Source organism: Sparus aurata, chromosome 6 (genome assembly GCF_900880675.1).
Source record: "Sparus aurata chromosome 6, fSpaAur1.1, whole genome shotgun sequence".
NCBI lineage: Eukaryota > Metazoa > Chordata > Actinopteri > Spariformes > Sparidae > Sparus > Sparus aurata.
The window spans coordinates 15,752,046-15,772,831 of NC_044192.1; the positions used below are offsets into that span (position 1 = coordinate 15,752,046).

General features: G+C 40.2%; 2 protein-coding genes across 2 annotated transcripts in view; both read left to right on the forward strand.

Annotated features, from left to right (window-relative positions):
- iars1 (isoleucyl-tRNA synthetase 1) overlaps positions 1–20,786 on the forward strand; it is a 57,802-nt gene that overhangs the window by 13,616 nt on the left and 23,400 nt on the right. Inside the window, exons 11-18 of the mRNA XM_030419528.1 lie at positions 1,449–1,571; positions 6,334–6,425; positions 8,040–8,138; positions 12,324–12,450; positions 14,869–14,942; positions 17,064–17,258; positions 17,522–17,608; positions 18,502–18,585. Coding sequence (XP_030275388.1) covers positions 1,449–1,571; positions 6,334–6,425; positions 8,040–8,138; positions 12,324–12,450; positions 14,869–14,942; positions 17,064–17,258; positions 17,522–17,608; positions 18,502–18,585 — 881 coding nt within the window. The remainder of the gene's footprint in view (positions 1–1,448; positions 1,572–6,333; positions 6,426–8,039; positions 8,139–12,323; positions 12,451–14,868; positions 14,943–17,063; positions 17,259–17,521; positions 17,609–18,501; positions 18,586–20,786) is intronic.
- On the forward strand, positions 2,376–5,531 carry LOC115583091 (vimentin). Its single transcript, XM_075488175.1, has one exon. It carries the CDS (start codon positions 2,400–2,402, stop codon positions 3,534–3,536), a length of 1,137 nt encoding a protein of 378 aa, XP_075344290.1. The 5' UTR covers positions 2,376–2,399; the 3' UTR covers positions 3,537–5,531.

The window sequence follows — 20,786 nt, forward strand, 5'->3', positions numbered from 1 at the left end:
GACCCGGCCCCGGATAAGCGGATGAAAATGGATGGATGGATGGATGGATGGATAATCGGGGCCCAATTGAGAACTATGACCCTGTTTGGTGGAACAATTCAATTAAGAATCCTACACTTCCCTACATGTTGTTATCTTATCATTTTATTCTTTTATTACATTTAGAAAAGTGTAGACTGACTGCTTGATGAAGAGAATTTAATGAAATACCTGTGTGATATTTAATTAATATTTTAGGGTTACAGTATCAATGTATTCCTACAGTGTAGAGGCCACTGTTACTTTGCTGTCAGAGATATTGGGTCATGGCTAATAGGTAAGATGTCCTTGTCAAGGACAGATGGATGTCCCTGTGGCTGTGGCCAGCTGTGGCCAGTCTCTGCTTTTCTCTGGAGCGCAGCCCCCATGAGGCTGTGAAGCAAACCTTTCTCACCACAATTTGCATGTCTTATTCAGTCAGAATTTAGTGACCACATTCACATTGAGGTTAAATGGTGAGGTCATACACATTGCATAACAACATTTTTCAAGCTTTATGTTGTTATGACTAGATGTGAATTGACCTTGTGAGCCATCCATCTTGGATCTTGACAGGGTGTTTGAATACAGAATACATTACAACTGGACAGTACTCAGCTCTTTCATGCATAGCTGTCACATACCAGTAGTGTTTGTTTCAACGATGCAAAAAGTATCCAGCTCAACAAGGAATTTAATATGGAGTCATAACGTATCCTTGAACTAGTCAACCTGGCTGAATCACTGGGTCAAACTGGGTTTATAATTACTTTTTTTCATGTACAGTTGGGTCTGTTTGGATAAAATAACTGAAACAATAGAAATAAAAGTGTCACTGTATGAAGATATTATCAAAATAAAGTGATTAAATTTATGGTAAACACATTTTCAAATGTATTATAGGCTACTGTACTTCAATTTGTTATAATGTGGGCTGCACTTTTCTTTTTTGAACACTCCAAACCTTATTTTTTTGCACTGAAATCCATTTAAAAATGGACTGAAGCGTTTGATATAACAGAACTAAATTAAATTATTGCCATTAAATTTTCTGTATATCAACTAATTGATTAGTCAACTATAGCTGCCACAATTAGTTGATTAATCAATTACTCAATCAAATGACAATTAATTACCAGCTGCTTTCATAATCAGTAGATCGCTTTCGTCATTTTTCAAAAAATGGACACATTTGCTGCTTTCCTTTGTCATTTATGATCTTAAATGAAGAGTCTTTGGGTTTTGGACTGTTATTAAGCTTTTTCATGTCAATTGACGTAAAAAATATATCAATAATTAAAATGCATCTTTTTGTTGCAACCCTATAATCGACTTATTATTGCACCGCAAGTTAAACTGTGTAATTTTGCAGTGAATTAAAAATACATTCACTCTCTAAAATCCATTAAACTGTATTATTCTGTCCATAGGATGATTACAGGGTGTGCACAGAATTCAAGATCATCCAGAGGGACCAGGCTCCTATCTGCCCTGTGGACGCCTCGGGCTGCTTCACTTCAGAGGTCACTGACTTCGCAGGACAGTATGTCAAAGTGAGTGACACATCAGACATTTACATACAGATTACGTTAGCAGACATTTCAGACATTCTACCCTGGTGAGAGCCTCTGGTATAATACACAGGATAAATAGCAGGTTCATTTTTCATTATTTGTAGCTGGAAAATACATCTGTATGTATTTGTTGTGTTGTGTTGAAATATTCTCTTTCTTCTTGGTCTAACCACTATTACCAATGAAAATGGAAACTGAAGATGCTTTTATTCTGCACATTTTTACAAGCAGTGTAGATGATCTTGAAATAAATATTTTAAGACATAAAACTGTTCAAATCAATATGACCTTTAAATTACTCTGTAGTTTGATGGCTTGTTCATTGATGTGGGAGTTCAGGGACCCACGTCAGAGCCGTTTCACAAAGTTCTGATGAAAAACCTGCTGCCAAAGCATAGCGTCACTATTTACCAGTGTGCTGGGTGCCCTCTCCCTGCCTGTCACACCCAACTTCATTACCATCATAAGGGGATAGTGAGTGAAAATAACAGTCATACATGATCTGATCACTATTTCACATCCTGGTGCAAAGGCCAGGGAGTGGACTTGACCTGCCTGGCCACTAGCAATACAGCGTTAGCTAATAAAGAGCGTGCAGCAACAGTTCACTCAAAGTCTGTCATAGTCCACTTTTGAAATATGTGAAAACCAAGCGTGAGTTTCAAGACTATACGAGACATTCTTTATTGCCATATAAAACCTCAGAGGTGATCTGAGGGAGCGTCAGTTGTGATACTGCTACACAAAGAGAGGCTGAGAGAGCAGCTGTTCCTCTGTTAGCTGCAATACAGATCCAGGATTTTAAACATGAGAGCTGCGTCTTACACCCAGAAGAGCCTGCAGGTCAGCGGCTCCAGCGGCAGAGTAAGAGTTTCTAGCCCTTCGCCTTCCCGGTGTCGTGGATCCTCATATGACAGCCGTGGACGCTCGGGTTATCGCGGCACTGCTGTTGAGGTGGGCACTGAGATACACCAGCAACATGCCAACGAGAAAGAGGAGATGCAGGAGCTTAATGTCAAGTTTGCAGGATACATCAATAAGGTCCAGGCGCTAGAGCAGAGAAATGCTGCTCTCCAAGGTCAGCTCGATGCCCTGCAGGCTCGCTACAAGGGTGGCCCCACAGGCATCGGAGAAGAATATGAGCTCAAGTTTAAGGAGGTGCGGGAGCTGATTGAGACCCTGACTAATGAGAAAGGAGCAGCTGATATTGAACGAGGCTACATTGAAGAAGAGGTTGAAGTGTGGAAACTAAAGCTGGAGGAGGAGATGGCCCTTAAAGAAGAGGCAGAGATGATCCTGAGGGAGTTTCGCCAGGATGTTGACAATGCCACACTGCAGAAGGCTGAGCTGGAGAAGCGTATAGAGCAACTGGTGGCCGAGATAGAGTTCCTCAAGAAGCTGCATGATGAAGAGGTCGCTGATCTCATGAAGCAGATTGAGGACGCAAAGATTTCTTCAGAGCTGGATGGCGATCGGCCTGACCTGGCTGCTTACCTTCGCAACATGCGTGTAGAGATAGAGGCTGTCGCTGCCCGCAACGTCCAGGAGGCTGAGAAGTGGTACAAGGGCAAGTTTGACACCCTCAAGGAGCACGCTGGCAAAAATGAGGAGCAAATGAAGACCATGAAAGACGAGATCACGACCTTCCACAACCAAGTGACAGACCTGCAGAACCAGATTGACGGGCTGAGGGCTCGCAACGCAGCCCTGGAGCAGCAGCTGGAGAATATGGAGATGTCCCACATGGATAAGGTGGGCACCCTCGAGGGTGTCATTGCTCAGTTGGAGGCCCAGCTCTGTGAAACCAAACTGGAGATGACCAAGTATCTCCAAGACTACCAGGAACTGCTGCACATTAAGCTCAAGCTGGATGCGGAGATCGCCACCTACAGGAAGCTGCTGGAAGGAGAGGAGAGCAGGCTCGGGATTCCTAAAGAGCTCTAAATGTGTCAGATGAGAGGAGCCGCAAAGCAGCCACAGAAGACCAGCAGAGAGATCAGCTCATTTTTGTTCAAATACTTCCCTACCTTACCCATTTTTTCCTATTTTTTTCCTCCTTTCCACAAGGGCTGAGTATTGTTTGAAATGTTTCATTACCAGAACAGATTTGAAACCTGAGTTTGAGAAGGGACAAAGGACAATAATATCAAATTTTGATGTTCTTTGGCAATAACTTTGTCCAAAAGGAGTACTTTGATTGTTTTGATTGAAAAACTGAGGGAATTTTTTTTTTTGAGATGCTGGCACGCAGACGCACATTAGGACTTTTCTTAGCTGCTTTACCAAATTTTATTAAAGTGTCTTAGCTAAAAATAAGTAAAACAAATTACAAATGTGACCAAAGATTTCATGCCAGCTTTCTGTACAGAAACATTTCGCTCAGTACCCATTTTTATATTGTAGTTCAATACCCAGCCCTGTTTCCCCTGTTACTTGCCTTGCCAGACCTTGACCCCCTTATCCTTATGCCTGCCTGCTTCCCAATTCTTCCCAGTCTTTCTTCAAATTTTCCAACATCATTTCGTAACGTCTAACCAACTCTGTCACCTCCAATTCTGCATTTACGGCAGCCCACAGGTCTCCTCTTCACACCCTTTTCCTAGTGCCAAATCCTCCTTCCCTTTTTCCTGCTAAATCAACCCCTGCACTGAGACCTCTCTCACCATTTCTGTCTCTCCCCTTTGCTACATCTGCTCACTTTTTTGCCACCACTGCTTCTTGATCCTTTGGATCCCATCTCCTTCAGAAGAAAACATGTGATGTGTCACATCTCAACGCAAACAAAGCAGAAAAAAAGTCATTAGTGTTATTACTGGTCTTTACAATGCCCCCTGATTGTTCCATATGTTTTATTGACCACTTACACTAATGTTGACCTGTTAATTAATAAAGATTGAAGTGAGTGCATACAACCTAATGCATTGATCTTTCTTCCTTTCTCTTCAGTGTATTTTCTTACTGTCTACTTTTTCTAGTCATCTCTTTACCTTTTACCACTCTCATTTTAACCTTAAGAACAGGAAAATAAAATGGCTGCCTGTTGGTTGTTGTTTTCAACAGCAGGCAGGCTCACTCTGGTAGTTCAATATACAAAAGAAAAAAGAATAGAAACACAAAAGGAAGACGTTTTGGAACTGGTAGCTCTGCTGACTATTTGTGCTTCGTGACGAAGAGATTCTAAAAGGGTCACAAATATGTGTTGGTAATCTAGTAACATATCTAGTAACCTCTTGTTTATACACAATTGGCCAGCTGGTGAAATGGATTTATTCACATCCTCAGTGGGTTGCAGGCGGAGTTCCAATGAGCCTCCACATCACAGGTGTACTTTCATGTTTTAATGAGCCCGGGTCAGGGCATAACAAAATTTACTCCTGACTGAGAAAGTTTAAAAGCCCTATCTTCTACAAAGAGGTCACGACCAACAGTCTGCCAAACAACTCAATGAAAAGTCATATTTATGAGCTCGCTGTGAATTGCACTGCGAGCTTGGTTAGAGAGGAGGTGAAATAGTGTGTGATGAGGCACAGGGCTGATTGCATATTAGATTGTTTGCCATAAACGGTGAGCTGGATGACAAAACAGACAATTTCTCTCTACCTCTATGGTGATATTTATCATATCTGTATGAGCAGACTGTGGCCTCGGCTCTGAGTTTACCTTGGGTTTTCTCAAAGTAAAGCACAAAGCTGATGTGTGTTCAAGGATCCAGAGTCTTTCACCCTCAAGGAGAAAATTCAAATTAAAAGACGAAACAACTAGCGATAGAGGAAAGGTAAGATAAATGATTTGCCTTAAAATGTTGCCATAGCTGGAGAAACACAATGCCAGTGATGCACAGGAGTGTGACCATGTTAAATGAGGAATAAATAAAGTAACAATACAAGAAAATGGCTGTTTGCCGGGTAAACATGTTATTCTAGGTTGCTGTTGTAGCACATGTACAGGTGATCAACTGGTCTGTACTGGAAAACACAATATAATGTTAATATATAATGTGTGTATGTATATTATATCTCTATATCTCTATCTCTCTCTATATATATATCTCGCTATATATATCTCTATATATATATATATATCTCTCTCTCTCTGTATGTATGTCTGTATGTATGTATGTAATAAAATTCAATGTGATCTCACTGAAAACTGTATCAGCTATAGTTGAGCTACTGCACATTGCACACAATATTGTCTTGATCTGTTGACTTTTACAATATAAAAGTCACCAGTCACCATATGTAAGAGCCTATTGTGTAAGTGAACTAAATAACCTTTTTAAAAAAAAAAGTTATTTTAATTTCTCAGATGCATAAAAAAGGAATTTCTGCTGACATTTTCTGTTGCGTGACATGAATCCTGAACCAGCTGAAAACAAACGCGGTGAAAAACGATGAAATCCACACAGATATCCGAAAGTATGAACGGGGACACTGGAGAAAAACTAAACTCCCAACAAGTCTTGCTACAGAGGGTCGTTTGAGGGAGAGATGGGCGCCATCATGTGTTGGCCAACGTCGTGAGATGTCACCGCAGCCCAACTGTAGGCAGGGCGGGTCACTTCGGCCCTTCTATTGAGATTTACCTCGCCAAACTCGGTATGGTAAACCTAGCAATGGAAGTGCGAATTGCCACTGCTGGATTTGACACACTGTCCTCTGCCTTTTCAGCTTGGTGTGTAGTCGCGTTTTTAAAGGTCAATTTATAAATTGTGTCCGCTGTTTTGGTTTTTCCTTCTTAGGATGCTGACAAGAATATCATCAAGTGGCTGAAGGAGAACGGTCGCCTCGTCAATGCCAGCAGTTTCAAACATAGTTACCCCTTCTGCTGGAGGTGAGACATCTGCAGAATTCAAATTATGAAACTAATGTTTCCTCTGTGTCATGTTGAAGGGGCTCCTTCCAACTAACTCAAATTAACAGCTTCTCGTTGAGTCTTCCACCGTGGCCTCTTAAAACAACTGTTGTAAAATAGCCACACCTGATGAATTCTTCTTTAGACTTCAATACAGGTAGCCTTGTTTAGTGGTAGACGACATATTGTACTGTTCAGCGTTCAGTACAGCGCATGCCTGTTCCTCTCTCAGGAGCACCAGAGCAGGACGTCAAAATGAGTTTTGTGGTCTCTGCACAGAATCAATTCATACAGCCAATGCCACTGAGGTGACGCACATGTAACCCCTCAAGGACCCATATTATCACATCAACACACACACACACACACACACACACACACACACACACACACACACACACACACACACACACACACACACACACACACACACACAATCTAATTTTTGAGCAGACTAAATCACTCTCTCGTTTGGAGCAGCTGCAGGATGACCTGTGCAGGATTAATTAACCCAGTAAATATGCAGAGATGTGCTCTCTGAGCCACAAGGAGACAAAGGCTCAAAGAGATGAAACAGTTGTGTTATTAACCACTCAGTACCTGAAAGGTTGTACTTGGTCATGGCGGAAGGAGCTACACTTCAGACAAAACTTGAAAAGAAAATCACAAATTTGTGGTGGGGATAACGATGGTGCAACACTGTTAAAATATATTAGGTAGCAAGGATTCAACGAGTTTAATTAGAATCAGGATGGTATAAACTGAGATCGATATTTTCTAGGTCACAGCAATGCTAATGGCCCCATGAGGTTGTATACTGGAACAGAAGAGCATTGAGCTAAATGTTTATGTTAACATGAAGATATTTTACAGATATAAAGACTATACGTTGTTCATCAACTTAGTTTACTGTGTTAGCATGCAAAAATGTCCTAATTAACGATAAACCCAGCTGAAGCAGTGCTGAGACTAATGGTAATATCATTAGTTTTGCAGATATTTGGTTATAAAACATTTTTAATATTTGATACATTTGGATTTTGACCTGATGTTGGAACTGATGACATCATCTGTGCAAAGTTTTATGGCAAACTTTTGAACAGTTGTTGAGACATTTGAGTCTGAACCATTGGTTTGACTAACCAAACAATTATATTGCCATTCCAACAGCTACACTATTTTGGTTTGAGTGCACTGGAAAGGCACAGATGTAATAAATAACATTAAAGATGGCTGCGTTCCATTTAGACAAGCCAGTTCCCTGCTTGTCTAAGTGGTATTCAATGACTGAGCTGACATGCTCAGTCATTGACATAAATGCTGTTATTTACACCTGCCGTGAAAAAGATCCATTATTGACTGTACCAGCCCTGTTTCTAAAGGGAATTAAGTGATCAATACAGCAAACCAACAGCAGGACAGAATATTACAACATGTAACACACAATATGAAGAATTAATGAGAATAGCGATCCTTAGTTCCAACCTGAAAATAAAGGGCTTGCGTCATCATTTTGTTTTAAAATGCATTTTCATCATTGACTACATATGTTGCAACCTTAAGTTTAATATAATGTGTTTTGTGCCCTTTTAGGTCTGACACGCCTCTGATCTACAAAGCGGTCCCCAGCTGGTTTGTCCGAGTGGAGCACATGGTGGACAAACTGCTGGACAACAACGGCAAGTGCTACTGGTAAGCTGTCTTCCGCAACGAGTGATAACTAGCTTGGGGCTCAGTGACAGTGGACTGGCAGCTATGAGTGGCTTGGCCTAAAAAAAATTCCAGACAGTCCCAAAACAATTACAGCTGAAATCCTGCACGACCTCATCTAGTTGTTCGTCGCAGTCATGGGTCTGTACCTGCAGGACAACTGCCTGCATTTATCACTAGGCAGAGGAATTTTAAATTTTAAGCAGGGATTTTCTTTATTTTTCACAAAATAGGGATAAAATCCTCATCAAAGATTTTTTATTATGACACACAGGGGACTTATGTTTTGTGGAAAACATAAGCATGATGTTAATTGTAATGGCAGAACGTGGAGGAAAAGTAAGCGTCAGCGCGATGGCTTTGCTAAGTGGTATTACCCCTGGTGCTCCCAGTGCTCTTTTCTGAGCCACAGTAGCTGCCTCTGGTAATGGGACTGTCAAACTGAGATGAATGAGTAGCTGCAAGGAAGGTGAAGACGCTATGACACACATGTACAGAGCGACCGACACGCACACACACACACACACACACACACACACACACACACACACACACACACACACACACACACACACACACACACACACACTAGTACTAGTGTTGCATGTAATACAGGATAATGTATGTTAAAATCATTTACAGTACGTGGGGGGTGTTTTGCACTATTTCAAGCAGCTAATTATTATCTTTATTATTTAGTTATTTTGAAATTTATGAAATAATCACTTAGTCTATAAAATATCAGAAAATACACAAATATATTAATCTTGCTATTACATAGATTTTAGAAAAAAATCAAATATTCACATTAAGAAGTTTGACCAACTAAAATTTAAAAAAGTGAACAATGTATTATCGTTTCAGCTCTAGAGTTGAATGCAAATAGATGTAAGACATTTGAAGACATAATACAATTATGTTGACTGTATGTATTCAAAGAATTACAGTTCATTATCATTCTAATGATACGTTTAGCTGTTATACTTGCGTGTCTGCTCACACATTTCCTGCGTGTGTCTGTGGGGCTGCACACTGAGGGTAATGCTCTTATACAGGCTTCTAATTAAGCTTATTCTCCAACCTTAATTATTTGATTTTGTTAAAGGATTTTTTTCCCCCACTTTTTGATTAGACTCTACTTTCACACTTGAGTTTAGTCTCTGGAAGATTGTCTGTCTGCCAGTGAGGGCTGCCAGCTCATCAGCATCTTAAAGAAAAAAAGTGAACTCCTTGCAGAGTTCAGTACCTCTATATGAAGTCTGTGTTCACTGATGAGAGACTTAAAAGAATCCTTCAGAAGGGAAAGTGCAGGTTACCATATTCTCAAAGTGATTTGTTAATTTTATCTCGACTGACACAGTGCAGTGTGTAGTCTCGGGCTAGGTGTCTATTGAGAAATTTCAGACTGATTCCTCCAGATGTCTGTCTGTATGAATAAATTAAGGACAAAATTAACGAGTGCTCACAAGGGGTGTTGGTCTCATCTGAGGCTTAAGATGGAGGAAGATCGGTCACCGGTGCCTGATCTCAGAATGTAGCTTCTTGGCCATAAGAGAGAAGGAAATGTCTCCTCGATTCCCTTTTCTTCATCTTTTTCTTTTTCTCCATCTCTTTGTTTCAAACTCGGCTGTTTCCTAAGCCACTCGAAATGCTCAGTAATCTTTGAAACAATGAGTCCTTGAGTTCAGAAAGTGGTCGACAAAAGTAGGCTTTTAATTCTAGCCAGCTGCTGTCAGTTGTGATGGCAGAAATTACAAATGTTACCATCAGACATAATAGCTGTCTGAAGCAGTTTCCACAAGATTCTTGAAAATACGTTTAAACATCATGGCAACATACAAAATTAGTTAGTCCTAATGTCATGCAGATGAACCTACACTTAACAATGTTTTTCTATTTTATTGTTGCATGACTTTGATATTTCTTGCTTTTTATTTTGACCGTGTCATGTAATTGTCATTAAATATTTAAATTGTGCTGGTTTTAGTATCATCATTTTAACTTTTTAATATGCACTCCCATATGTTTTCGGCTAGAGATTCTCATTATTTGCATTCTTACAAATAATAACATATCTGCCTTATATAAGATCTTCTCTTTTTTATTTCATCTTATTAGATACATCCACCAAGGAGGTCATGTCCTTGCTCTTGTCCATTTGTTTGCTTGTTTGTTGGTTAGTTAGTTGGTTTGTCAGCAGGATTATCGAGAATTACAGAACAGATTTCAACAAAACATGTCGAGGATGGGCCTTGGCCCAGGATAGATCCCATTAACTTTGGGTGTGGACACTGTTTAAGTGATGGATCCAGGAGTTTTTTCTTATTATCTTTAAATGTTGTGAGATAGGACATTTATTTGTTTATTTGTTTATTTATCTTGGGCAGAGGCATGTGTTTTTATGTGATTATTTCTTTACTTAAATTTCACCTACCTGTAGTCTATGTCTTTTATCTTCTGACTTTCTTGACATTTTTGGCCTTATAAGTATGATTTGTAAAATGTAAGATAAGACATATAATTCTAACATAACCGTGTTTACCCAGCACACTTGGACAAGCAAGACAGAAATGAGATACTCCTTAAAACTATGGTAATCAGTTAAATGTTGGACTGAACACTGAGCCTGGCTGATGAGGACAGAGCTGCGAATTTTAGCCGCTGCTCTGATACAGTAGTATCCAGAAGCGTCCACACTGTTTGAACGTATTAATAAATCCAAAGCTCAATAGACCTGCTATACATGGTTACAGTGCTAAGCCAGGATTGGACGATCCTGGCTTAGCACTGTCACCGTGTCTCTTTTTCTTCCCTCAGTTTTCAAATTTTCTCTCCTCCTTTACCTTCCTTCCAATCACGCACATGCTCAGTTGGTCTCCACCCGACCACAACCTCTGTCCCTCTGTCTCCCTCTCGTATCCGTCCCCAGTGTCTCTGACTTATAATAGAAGCCTGCACATATTAAATGGCTCTTCTGTGCGTCTCGAGCACAAGACAGCACACTTTAAATTCCAATTTTAGCATGAAGCACGAGAGGGAGGGTGACGGGTGGAGGTATGTGGAAAGGGGGGTTGGTGAGCAGCAGGACAAAAAAAAAAAAAAAAAATCATTAAATTGATATATTAGGGGCCTAAATAGAAATACCTCCTACAAATGGGAATTGATGAACTCGTTGCTTAGCGCGTGGATCCTGACGACGATTTATACCCCCGCTTCACTGTTCTCCTGGGCAGCGCAGCACAGCACAGCGAGAGAAGGGACAGGAAAAATTAGAGAAAGAGGGAGAAGACTGTGAGATAGTGGATTAAAGCTAGAAATCGGTCGAGGCAAAATAGGGTAAGGGGAGAGCAGAAAAGGGGTATAAAGGAGAAAAAATGCCTTAAAGGGAATGTTAACCTTTGCAGTGGAGCTTCATGAAGAGAGAGCAGTGCAGTTTATTTTTAGGGCTAAAACGAGCAGGAAGAGGAAAAGAAGGCAGCTTAATAAAGGCGTAATATCAGACATTATGAATAATGCTTGCTCTTGTTGCGAGAAAATGTACTAAAAGGGTATCCGCAGGTCCTGGTTAGCTTTTAAAAAAGCATTGAATTCACTTTGCTGAAAGGCTACAGACAGTATTGGAAAAAAAACCTTTAAACCACAAAAGCCCTTAAAATGTTTCTCTTGCTCCCCATCATCAGTAATGTTGGTTACATAATGTTTCCTTATCTTATGCTTTAGGAAAATGTCACTCACCTCATAACTAAACGTGGGGTTATCTTGACAGTTTCTCGACATGCAGGAGGCCATTTAGGCTTTTTATGTTTCGATAGAAAGCGACGGTAGAAACAGAAACACTGTTATTATCAAAAATGTAATCGTTGAAAACTAGTTTATTAATCCTTGCAGCTCTAATATTGTAAAAGATCAATCTAGGCCATATTGTCCCTAGTTTTGTTATTCTATTTTCATACTTTGGATGTTATGACCATCAAACATTAAATTGTGTCTCTCGTTGGATTGAAAAGGTCTCAAAATAACATTGAATTTACTGTGATAAACCTGCAGAAACCTTAATGGTTTCGAGGGGAATTTCTTGCTGTAAATAGCTGTTACATGCAGCCTACATAGACTTGATTGTCCTTGTGGTGGACCAGAACACACATCATAAGGTTTCTGTCTCCACAGGGTTCCAGAGTTTGTGCGTGAGAAGCGTTTCGGGAACTGGCTGAGAGACGCAAGAGACTGGGCAATTTCCAGGAACCGTTACTGGGGCACGCCGATCCCTCTCTGGGTCAGCGATGACTTCGAAGAGGTCAGGAAAACACACGAAAATGCACAAATAACGCACTCGCTATTCTTTAATAGAGTACTTAATGCATCTAATGTGTCTTTGTACTCTGCAGGGATCACACAATTTGTCTGTGTCATGACCAAATATCAAGACAGTTCCTCTTCTCTCAGAGAGCCATGGCAGCACTCACAAATCAATCAGGGCTAAGCATGAGAGGGCATAATTGAAAAGTTGGACTCTCCATAACTCTCCCTTTTCATTTACCATAGAAATGAGTATGGGGGGAAAGTCTTGTGTCTCTGCAAAGGCAGATTGGTCTGCTTTAAGGCTTCAGAAATCCAGCTCTTCACATAAATTGGCAGGGTAGAAATGTTTCTCGCTGACCTCTTTTTGACACTCGTATGATTTAACATATCTGGCCCCTTCTCTAGTGTGTGAGTAAAGGCCTGTGTAGGAGAGACTTCCTGGCATGGGCAGAGTGATGTGACCATGGTGTCGAACTGGAGAGTGTAGCGTGACTCCATGCAGTCAGAGTCAGCTCCCCTCAGGCACCATTACCGAGTGTCTCTGTAAACTCAACACATGAATGATTCATTAATGTAAACAGCAAATAAACACAAACCAAAATGTGTTTGGACTGTCTTCATGCCGGTTAAGGCAACTTCAAAGGTCCTCAAGACATACAGTGATCGAGGGTGAAAAGGAAGGAAGACAGGGAGAATAAGAGGAGGTGGAGGAGTGGGGTCAGAATAAATTAGTTGGTGAAGAAAATGAGGAAGAGAAAGACTCAAAAAGGGGGAAAATGAGAGATGAAAAAGAGGAGGAGGAGCATAAATGAAAGAGCAAAGAGAAGCCGACAGCGGAGAAGCCAGCCAAACTGTAAATGTTTGTCTAGTTGTGGATGTTCATTGCCAAAACCCGGCTGACTACGTGAGCTAGACTGAACTGAATAGAGGTGTCAGAATTGGGTTGTTTGAGCGTTTGAAAAATGAAGTGTTGGTCCCCTGGCTGAAAGAGGGACAGCTTGAGCGACCTGCTTGCTGGAAATAGCATTGTGATCATTTTCAGAGCACTCGTGCTCCCTGGTGCCTCCCTCAAACACCCCTCAGCGGCATATCACACACCCAAAAAACTAAAGCTGTGTGTCTGTCTGTGTGACTGTGTTTCACAATATCCATCTCTGGGTGTCTTTTTCTTTTATTCAGTCTTCTCTCTCTGTCCCTTTTCTGTGTTTCTATCATTCCGTCTTCTTTTTTTAAATATCTGATGGTGGTGTATCACGCTGTATCTGGGCCATGTTACCTGGTGCTGTGGTAAAACTAGAGCAGAGCCTACAGGTTAACTCTCTGAGGAGACCAGATAACACACTTTACCATACTTTCTAAGGTAAAGTTACACAGGAAGTGTGTTGAAGTAGGCCTACTTTTAAGTTGTGTTCTACTCTGATGATGTAATACTAAAACAGGCATAAAAATTCATCAGACTTATGAGGTTTAACGCTGATAGTCTTTTGCAGATGCAATTCTTCTATTAGGGTGAACAAATAATTGAGTGAGTACAACTGCCTTTAATTCTTGTGGATTTAAAGGAATAGTTTGACATTTTTGACAATACTCTTTCATAAAGCTGCTGTAAGTGATATATTTTTATTACAATAAACGTGAAACAGCTGTATGTTCCAACAGTAATCACAGTGCAGAGTATTCATTCGGTAAACCTTGTCTGTCCTCCCACTGCTCATGCAGTAAAGTGAAAATATTTTCTTGTTATTGGTAACCCTTCCCACTTTGTCTGAGTCCTGTCTGCTCGTAAACACGCAGCGCACAGGATCCTCCTGCTTGATAATATGTTTGGTGATTACTGCTCCACAGTGATGTGGTGATTTAGAGAGGAGAGAGGGGATTGCTAACTACAAAACAGACAGGAAGTTAGCACAAATGACGTTTACAACAACTTAAACAATTGTTAGATGGAAAGAACAATACGTCTTGTGTGTCCAATACATATCGAGCTACTACCAACAGCCAGTTAGCTTAGTGTACCATAGGGAACACCAAGCATGGCTATGTAGCCTGACCAAAACCTCTCAAACTCACTAAGTAACATGTGTTATCTCATTTGTTAATGTTCCTACCAAAACCAAAATGTAAAAACAACATGTTAACTGCACATTGAATGAAAAAGCACAAAGTGAATGTCTGCAAGTTCAAAAAAGCAAAATGCATTCTATTTACAATTATGCAAAACAGAAAAAGATCAAATCCTCATGTTTAAGAGGCTGAAACTAGCAGATGTTGGATAGTTTTGCTTGATGTTTTTTTAGATCAGCTCATTGATTAATTATTTCAGCAGTATTCAAGAAACTTTTTACTGTGAAAGCTGTTTTGTGATATTGCTCCCTCAAGCTGTGCTGTGCGTTTGTGTGTGTGTGTCGGTCAGGTGGTGTGTGTCGGGTCCATGGCTGAACTGGAGGAGCTGACCGGAGTCAAAGTAACTGATCTGCATCGGGAGAGGTGAGTCACTGATCAAACACGGAGATTATCACCTACCTGAATGTGTTCTCAGGGGTGTGTTTCTGTTGAGATAGTGTGATTCCCTCACATTCACACAGGTTGTTTGTGTGTGTGTGCGTGTGTGCGTGCGTGCGTGCGTGCGTGTATACATGAATGGAGTTTTGATGTCGGTGTATAAATGTGTCCTCTGCCTCTTTTTTCACGTGACCTGTCTGCTTGTACCAGACGGCTGTTGTGGAACACAGATCACTTTACTCTTCCGCTCTTCATCCGCTAATTACCTTTAATCACTTCCATGGGGTTGGCCATCTTTAATTAATGGGTGAGGGAGAGGTCGCCTTCATCTTGCTCCTGTGTTTCGGTTGTACAGAACAGGTTCCTGTGCAGGTCTGAAAGAGTGGAAAAGTAATGATTTGATAATAACGATTCAAGCAATCTTCGAGATTAAAAAGAAAACTAATTAAAGAGTAACTCATTAACTACACCGCAGACATCTAAAAGCAGCTTTGAAAGGGGTTCTGATTTGCAATCAGTGTGCAATTTGTAAGATGTGGCCAGAATTTAAATGTAGATTTATTATATAAAAAATAGAAAAACAAAAAAAAAAAGGAAATAAACAAAGAACTAACATCATCACCAAAGTGTGAAGCAACAATAGCGTTGATATTATGTCAAAGACTTCTTTGTATTGTATCCTAAAGATAGCATGTTAGCATGAAGTTGGCAAAATATCAAGAAATTAAATATTCTCACTTCTGTTTTCCTTACTTAACAGAAAAATAGAACCGTACACCTGCTGCCGTGTTCGCTCTCGGGCTGTCAAATCCAGTCAACCCGGCTCCACGGCTAACTAAGCCATGAGCTTATTAGCCAACAGTAGCTGGCTACAGCCAAGGGTAGTTGGCAAAGTGCGGCAGTTGTTGGTCACACCAGTGATATGCTACCCCCTATGTTTTTCGAGCTACCTTTGAATTATGGTTGTATTCTACAAATGACAACTTCAAGATGACTAGAAACATAATAATTGTGTTTCACAAACATACACAATTGTTTGGTGAATAACAGCTAGTGGGCTCTGATAGCTCTGTTCTGAACATTCTGCTTCTCTGTTCCCTCTGGGGTCAGCACTGTCAAGACAGATTGCTAGTGGTCAACGACAATCATTTAACCTATTTGATGTATTTGACTTACTGGAAAAAAATGGGCACAGGAAGAGTATTAATACAAAGTCGTATGGATATCTAACAGCTAGAGGCACAGACCGTTATCAGTTTGCATAATAAGGTGTGAAGTGTTCAGCTCCTAGAGATAATGGCTCATCTGTATTGTAGGACAGTGAACATTTGAGCAAGATCATATGCATAAAACACCATAGAAATATATTAAACTACTCAGAATATACTCAGAAGTGCACTTAATTTGGAAAATTCCTGCTTCACACTCTCCCTTTTCTCAATAGACCCAGGAGCTGAGCTCTCACAAGCAGCAGAGTACTGAGGCAGAGCAGCTTTAGTGGCCAACAACAGATACTAAAGGTGTAATCTGCAGTTTAAAGGCCTGAGTGCTAATAATTGGTAGTTGCTCAAGGGGAAAAAATAAATGAAATATGCTAAAGCAAATGGATATATATGATGTTGACATATTATTTTTAATTTACTAACAATATGACTAAGAAAACTTTCCATATGGATTTAATGAGAATTTAATGAGCACCTCGAAGAGGCTGAGACTTTGTGACTACTTTACCCCAGTATCATCTGTTTTCCTCAGCTTAAGCCCTAAAGAGACAATGATTTTTTTCATGGTCTGTATCTGAGCAAGTATGTATATGGAGTAAATTAATCCATATCCTTGAAGCATGAAGCAATAACTGACCTTATTGTAGCGGGTGTCAGCACAACATGAGCACCGCTGTTCTTTTCTTAAACCTCGCTCCCAGCAATGAAACATTATGAAATCGTTGTTCTGGACCGCAGCCAAGCAGCCCTATAGACCCATGAATCCACAAAGTCTACAAATGTTTAAAAACAATAATAAAGCCTAAAAACAAAACTGGTCAAACTGTTATTGCTGCCATTTGTCTTCACAATTGTACCCGTTTTCCACACTTTCTCTACACAGCATTGACAATCTGACCATCCCATCACGGTGCGGTAAGGGCGTGCTCCGGAGGGTCACAGAGGTGTTTGACTGCTGGTTCGAGAGTGGCAGCATGCCTTACGCCCAGTCTCACTACCCCTTCGAAAACAGAAAGGAGTTTGAAGACACTTTCCCCGCAGACTTCATCGCTGAAGGCATTGACCAGACGAGGGGATGGTAAGCTGGGAGTGAATGGATAATGGGAAAGAGGTTGACAGATGAGGAATAGAGACACGGAGAGAGCAGAGCATGAATGGCTGGATCAGTCAGATGAGTGTGTTCATAAAAGACTTAATAATCCAAGGATAGGTATTAAACAATGGCAAATGGCCGATTAAAAATGGATGGATTGAATTTGTAAATTTGATTTTCTCAGTCCTCCTGCAGAGAAGGAATTAATCCAATGTTTGTGTGTATTATCTTTCTGTATCCCGCTGTAGGTTCTACACCCTGCTGGTGCTTTCCACTGCGCTATTTGGCAAACCGCCCTTCAAGAATGTCATTGTTAACGGATTGGTACTCGCCAGGTGAGACCACTGATTTATGAACAAATTGCTCTTCTTCCTAAATCTTTAATTTGCAAATAGATACATTGTCATTAAAGATTAAGGCTGCTGTTTTTCTAGATTTTTCTCATTGTCAACAAAAGATCAAAACCAACAATGCAGGTTCCCTATACTTATTGCATTGTCCCTGGGAAATAATATTTTCACAGGATGTTACATCAACATCACAGACAACAACAATGGGCAAAACAAAGTCTTCTAGTTCCTTCAGTGAGTTACCCGGATTAGGGCTTCTATGACAGTACAGATATTCTTAGGCAAGAAAAACGGATGTCAGATATGTAGTTTTGTTTAAAGAACAGCTAAATAATTTTACTAAAACAACTGAGCCCAATAGTTTCTTCAGGATTGTTTTTAGCCATCTCACCAATGAGTTTTTTCTACTTTTGAACTATAGTGGAGGTCTGTGGATCCAGTTTTGGTTTCCATCTTAAACGGGATTAGTTGAAAGGCAGCCTTATTCTTTCAGTCAGTTTCAAACAGTTTTCTAAGCTATTTCTGGCAGACATTTTCTTTTTGGTCCACCTCTTGTAATCCGCCGTTTACCCTCCTCTTTACTTCCATTTTTATATTCCATTACATCTCTTTTCTTTACCTGCCTATTCATCTCCTAGTTTTCCAATTTTTTCTCATGATCAGTGTGGCTATGTGTGCTGTAACATTTAGCCCTTAGAGCTGCTCCACAATAGGGCTACTTGTCCTCAGCCCCGGGGTCTAATAGCAGCACTGTGCTTACAGGCCTGCTGACCTGGAAGAACTAACTTGAATACCAAGTGCATGGTTTCTAACATGTACTTTTGTGCATGCGTGCATGTGTATGTGTATTAATGCCTTTGCCTATCTCATTCCTGCAGCGATGGACAGAAGATGAGCAAGCGCAAGAAGAACTATCCAGATCCAGGACTGATAGTGCAGAACTATGGAGCTGATGCCCTCAGGTCAGAGCTGTGCTTGAATGAGTGTGAGTGTGTGTTTCTGCAGCATGAATGCCTGTGTGCCGGTGGCAGGATACTGTTTGTTAACCTGCCTTATGTTATTAGCAGGCATGGTTTTAAAAGGTTTGAATCACTATCCACGCTTAACTGGGCAACTTCTGAGTCCTACATACAGTATAAACATACCCACACATACTGTACATCACATGCATACACCATTGTTTCCCATCATACATTTGCTCCTTCGCCCTGAGCAGTGAGAATGCCATAGCCATATGGCCTAATGAATAAAGCACTATGCAGTTGAGCCATATGCTCATATATAGACTGATGAAGAGTGAGCTACTGAGATAAAAAGAGAAAAGCTCAGGCCTGTTTGTCTACAAAGCTTTGATTTCCAACAGAATGTCTCTTTTGTGCCTTAAAACTTTACTTAGATGACATACATGTGACTTCCATGACTCCACCTTTCATGTTACTCTGGATAGAAACTGAACCAGTGATGTAATGAAGTATAGACTGTGAAGAAGGGCTGTACCAAATGTCCCCCCCCCCCTTTTTTAACTGAGGATTTTTTGATCAAAGCTTTGAATGTCTGTCGGCATGCTTTATGATGTAATCACCCTAAAAAAAAAATCCTTGAACAAACTCCTCAATTTGAATAATTCAGATTAAATGAGTGAGTCTTCTTGAAATGAAATCTACTGTTTTTAATGAACTCACATGAACCAAACTGGCATTTTCTTCAACATCTTTCAGCAGTCAATATCTGTATGAAAGAAATGATGTGCCAAGGGAATGCAGACACATATATGATCTTTTTGAGTAACAGCTTAACTATTTTGAGTGTGTGATCTGAAATAGATATTTCTTTATTTTGTTTAAGTTAATTTAATCAATTGTGCTGCTCGATTGCTGCGAGATGGCAATGTTAATACAGGTGCGTGCCCCCCATTGTTTGCAGTAAACAGGAAAGCAAACAGCTTCGTGACTGCAGCGAAAATGTTGTTTTTTGAAAGACTTAATGAATATTGATTGAAGCATACACATGCATTCAAATGTTGGTCAGAATTAAATTGACAATATAATGAATGAAGCTTTGAACTATTTGATACAGCTCTACTGTGAACTCTTTCTTAGTCAAACTGGGTGAAGTGACAGTCGTCTGTCTTTATGTCAGCTCATTTTAAGATGCCAGAAGAAAGTATTTGACCAGCTGGTGTGTCTGTCAATTCTACATTTTAAATTTACAGTTGCTGCTATTAAAAACACTCATGTCCTGTTGCAAGAAGTTGCATCATGTTAGCTTGCTCCAAGAGTCATCATCAAGACCTTTTCTTTAAAGTCTACACAGTGTGCTTATGCCTGCCACACACTATTATATTTCTGTGGATTATTCAGATATGTCTGTAGTTGTCCTGTCAACAGTGTGTTTATTTGGCCTTAATGAAGAGAAGAGATTAGTTTGCACAGAGGTGCTGTTGGTAAAATTAGGTTTTGGCCCAGAAATCTGTGTAGAACACATTCAAGGTAGACATTTAGCTTATTTGGTCAAGCTAATCCAGTGCAGATATGTTTGACAGCTGAACAGCTTTGCATGAAGAGAATGCAGCCTGCCTCACAGCCCTGCTTTAATGGTTTTTGGATAAGTGTCCTGTAGATACTGAAATATGACCCAGATATTTACAGTGTCTTGCATAATGGCTTGGGGCATCTATATCACATATTATAGAAACCATAAAAATGATTTGCTTCTTTGCAAAAGAAGACAGGAGCTAAAACTGAGGCTGAATACAGTGCTACATCAATGGACAGCAAGAGAAAAGTGTTTCTTCGAGCACTGAAGCATTTTAACCTATTCCAAGAGGAACCTAAAATAAAATTACGAACCTGAAAATGAGCATTATATGTCTTCTTTAAGTTTAAACCAGCTGTCTAGGTGTAAACTTTGTTTTCCCACAATAATCTTGTCACAGTGCCTTGTACCATCTATAAAGTATATTTAAAACTTTGGTAAACAACCAACTGGGGCAACACTGCCTGTTTTTTTTTAATTCAGAGTTTGTCCTCAGTTAGAGCACAGATACTTCTTTTGCATTGGTCCACTTACACATACAGCAAACAGCCTCACCTGCTCACATAGAACACATCCTATGCACACACTTGAGTTGTTACCTGTGTACCTGTGTATGCTCTCACTCACT

Coding starts and splice junctions, on each gene's coding strand:
- LOC115583091 (XM_075488175.1), top strand. CDS start 2,400: ATGAGAGCTGCGTCTTACACCCAGAAGAGCCTGCAGGTCAGCGGCTCC.